At 40.2% G+C, this 4,572-nt stretch overlaps 1 protein-coding gene across 1 annotated transcript; it reads right to left on the reverse strand.

Moving 5' to 3' along the window:
* Positions 1-2,264: 2,264 nt before the first annotated feature.
* On the reverse strand, positions 2,265-3,359 carry LOC106770325. The gene is made up of 2 exons (XM_014656139.1): positions 3,285-3,359; positions 2,265-2,660 (listed from the first exon to the last, which is right to left on the reverse strand). Exons 1-2 carry the CDS (start codon positions 3,357-3,359, stop codon positions 2,265-2,267), a joined length of 471 nt encoding a protein of 156 aa, XP_014511625.1.
* Between the last annotated feature and the right edge of the window lie 1,213 nt (positions 3,360-4,572).

Genomic DNA, 4,572 nt, shown 5'->3' on the forward strand with positions numbered 1-4,572 from the left:
ATTGGGCGGACACTGGATGTAGGCATTAAGGCCGAACCAGTATTAAAACTTGCATTTGAATTTTCTATCCCTACTCTTTTACATTTAGTCGACTTTATAATTCTTGTAGTCAACTTTGTTTTTCCACTGCACTTAATTTTCTATTACTTGTGATTCAAGAAAGTTTGTAAAGTTTTATAAAGATTGCAAAAAGACTTCGATTTTGAAAACTCACCAATTCACCCCCCTCTTGGTGTTAAAACGAAGTCTACCTGTTTCCCAACAAGTGTGAGAGTCCCCTAGTGGCTTAGCATTGGTGTAAAACTCTTTCACCACTGCTATATTGGCAGGTGCAGGGTATGTGGCTAGTTTCTCCCAGTTCCTACTCTACATCTCTTCTCCAAACTATGGAGCCAGGTCCGGAATCCATCATGCCTTTCTCTCCATCAAAAGGCATCTCTCTTGGACAAGGGGGTGGTGCTGCTCATGTCTTTTGGAGAGGAACCTGTTGGAATAAAACCTTTCTGGCTCCCTTCTTTTGCTTCCAATAGTCTTAATCCTCTTGCTAGATGAGGAGGCTATCCCTGCATCAAAACAGTTCACAAAACCAAAGGAAAACTCATTAAGCGTTAGCAAACCACAACAACTCGTCCAAACACATTACTGATCAGCTTGAGGGCAAAATAGTGTCCCTCAGTGTCACCTACAATGAAAAACCAAGCAAAATCCAAAACTTCCAGAGTAGCGCTCAATGCTAGGTACCGTTGAGCAGTATCAGTGTAGACTGTACAAAATGGCCCTAGCTGGTGTCTAATTCCCACCCACATGCAATTTTCTCCGTTCATACCTGAATCATACAATTTAATCGGTCTAAATAGTGTCTATTTCAACTAATTATGAACAAACATCAAAATCCCTAAAATTTCATGCTTTAGACCAACATTCTCATACAAAATCATGCTTTGAAAACCCTAGAATGTGAAACGTATGACTTACTTGGGTGGAGAGACTTCAAATGTATGAAAAGTGCTATAGAATGTTGATGAATGAACCCCAACTGCTGTGCTCTCACAAAAACCCCAAACTTTGATGATGAAGTGGTGAAAAAATGGTGGAGAAAGGGTTTTTGAGAAGATGGGTGAAGGGAAAAGTAAGGAGAGTGCCTTGGAGAAAGCTTGAGAATGCCAAAAGAGAGTGGGGGTCGAAATGAGAGGCTTGGGCGAGACCTAAGGGTTAGTAAAATGTGAAATAGGCCAACTCATGCTGGGCCCAACTTAAAAACCCAATTCTTGTTCTACGATGCCACCGCTCAACGCTAAGTACCGCTCAGCAGTGAGCGCGATTTCAACTTTCCTCTTTTTGGCTCACCCTAAGCGTCATTAGACCAAGTGTCACTAAAATTCAACTCTCAATTTTCAAATTTCATGCAATTTCCACTCACTCCACTCAAACATGTAACAATTAAACCCTAAAATACAACTAGAACAGAATTAAAACATGCAACAAAAGTAAATCAATCAACTAGGTTGCTTCCCAAGTAATTCTTGTTTAACTTCATGAGCCTGACCCAAACTCTTTCTAGCACCCATCAGTAGGTGCAAACCTTACCAACACCCATCAGTAGGTGTACCTTCCTAGTATCCTTTAGTAGATACTCAATCTTTTAGCATCCCTTAGTAGACGCTACCCAATAAACAATGTTTAACAATATTCAAAATTACACAACCAAAATAATTAAAGAATAAAAGAAATAATGTTTTTAGGTTACTGGGGTGCCTCCCAGCAAGCGCTTCTTTAACGTCATTAGCTTGACCCAGTAAAGCTCATGTTCCATCTTCAATGTTGGTGTCTCTATTACTTTCATCACAACAACTCATCAACTGCTTCCAATCCACCTTCTTGATTCGCCTAAAATTTGGAGCCTCAATTTCTATTACTCCATTCTCTTTGAAGCCTTTCACAACCCACAACTTCTTCTTGAATCTCACAGGAGTACCAAGTTTGAATTGTGCATCCTCCAAGTCAAAGTGAATCGTCCCTCCTTTTTCAACTTTCTCTTCTTCCTTAAGCTGCATAAAAACACAATTTTTACCTTTGTTGACCGGCTTTGCAGATTTAGGTCTAGCCACTGGTGCATCCTTCCTTCCAGCTTTGTGACTAACTTTCTTCACTTGAATCTGCTTATCTTTGAAGACATCATAGATCACCTCCTCTTCTTGGTCTTTAATCATGATCAACCCATTATCCACGTTGATAACTACTTTAGCCGCCTTCATAAGCGACCTTCAAAGAATGATTGAGATCTTGTCATCCTCCTTCATCTCCATGACGACAAAATCAACCAGGAATTTAAGTCTTTCTATGTGAATCACAACATCCTCCACCACACCGTAGGGTTTCTTTGGTGATCCATCGGCCATTATCAAGGAAATCTTTGTTGGCTTCAATCTAAGACCATCAATCTTTTTGAGCATAGATAGGGGCATCATATTAATGCTTGACCCTAAATCAAGTAGGGCTTTCCCTATCTTCACACTCCCAATAGTGCAAGGAACTGTAAAACCTCCTGGATCCTTCACTTTTGGAGGACATGATTTCTTCAACAAGTCACTGCAACTTCCCTGGTCATCAATATCTTCCTCGTCTAGATTATCTTTCCTCCTGGGTATTGCTTTATACGCCTTGCATAGACAGGAATTTGTTGGAGTGCTTCAGTCAACGGTATAGTAATCTCCAATTGATTGAAGATTTCTCTAAAACGCTCACATTTATTCTCTACTCTCTCACACCCTTTTGGATAAGGAAGAATTCTCTCATCTTTTTCACTTTTTTCCTCTTTTTCAATTTTTTTCTCTGCCCTCTTCTTCTCTTCTTTTTCCATCTCACCCTCACATATTTTCTCTTCCTTTTCTTCTCTCCTTACTAACTCAACACTCTCGTTTTCCACTTCCACTCTCTCCTCAACAACACTCATTACAACCTTACAATCTTCCTTAGGGTTAACCTCAGTATTAGCCCCAAATTGATTATCTACTTTGTCCTCCAACCTCTTGGCTATTTGGCCCATCTATATCTCCAAATTTCTAAAGGTAGCATCATTGCTCTTCATTGTGGATTCATGCATCTTCAAAAATTGTTGGAACATCTCTTCCAACCTGCTAGTTCTGTCATTCAAAGCAGGTACCAGTTGCCATAGTGGTGATGGTTGCTGTTGTGGTCTATTGAATTGGCTCCTACTTGTCCGGATTATCTAGTCTGACCTTGACCCATGCTTGGGTGAGGTTTTCACCCTTGGTTGTAATTACCTTGGCGGAATTGGAATTGATTGCCCATGTAGTTGACTTCTTCCTGGGCCTCCTCTGGATAAGCACATTGACCATTGATATGGTCACCACCACAACGATCACAAAGTTGTTGTTGCACCTATGGAACATTCTTCAGCTCCTTAGGTAGTTGAGCAAGAGTCTTTGTTAGATTCTCTAACTGCTGAGTTATAAGCTTGTTTTGTGCAAGCAAGGCATCTTGAGTTGGCAATTGAAGAACTCCCTTTTGTTGAAGTAGAACGCCTCTTTCACTATGCATCTCATTGTCATTAGCATCCATGTTTTCTATCAAATCAAAGGCTTCCTCAACAGTCTTGCACTTGATGTTACCTCCAGCTGAGGCATCTAGCATAAGCTTTGTTTGAACACCAAGACCTCCAAGGAATGAAAGGACTACTGATGCATCATCAAAATCGTGCATGGGTGTCTTCCTCAATAAGCTTTTGTATCTATCTCATGCCTGGCCTAGGGTTTCCTCCATGCCTTGCTTGAGAGAAGAAATTTCTTGTTTACCTTTGTTGATTTTAGACTGTGGGAAGTACTTGTTCATAAATTTAGACACCAAAGCCTCTCATTCAGTAAAGCTATCCTCCGGGAAAGAGTTCAACCATAACTTGGCATTGCCTCCCAATGAGAAAGGAAACAAGCTAAGGTTAATAGCTTCATCTGACACACCATTGATCTTCACAGTGTTGCAAATCTCGTTGAATGTGGTCAGATGCTCATATGGACTTTCTTTTGATAGTCTATTGTATTGGTTGCTCTTCACCAATTGAATCAACGTCGGTTTCACCTCCATGCTCAAAGCATTGACCCTCGGCCTTGCAATGCTATTAATGTGATGAGGGCCAACAACAGTGGTGTGATCCGCCTTGTTAACGAATTGGCAAGCATACCAAATCGTATCAAGTAATAATAAATGGTAATTCCAAGTATCGTTTTCCCAAGAGACTCGAAAGGCCTTATCGTTCGCGTGAATTAAAATCGTAAAACTTGAAAATAAAAATTAATTGTGGTTGATGCAAAACACAAAATAAACATGCAATGAAGTTGATTCAATTAACGAGAGGAAAGCAATGAATGAATGGAGTTGTTGGGGGTTTACAATTTCATCTTATCCGCTCTCTCTTATTTACTCCTCTTGAATTATTAGCTTGATTAATTAATTGTCATGCAACTTTCTTAGCCTACCCTTAACCCGATCCCTCGGTGAAAAGAGCCTAATACTAATTACTGGCTTGCTATCCCTAGCATCCCCTAGCAATTAATA

This window comes from Vigna radiata, chromosome 8, assembly GCF_000741045.1.
Source record: "Vigna radiata var. radiata cultivar VC1973A chromosome 8, Vradiata_ver6, whole genome shotgun sequence".
In the NCBI taxonomy this organism is placed as follows: domain Eukaryota; kingdom Viridiplantae; phylum Streptophyta; class Magnoliopsida; order Fabales; family Fabaceae; genus Vigna; species Vigna radiata.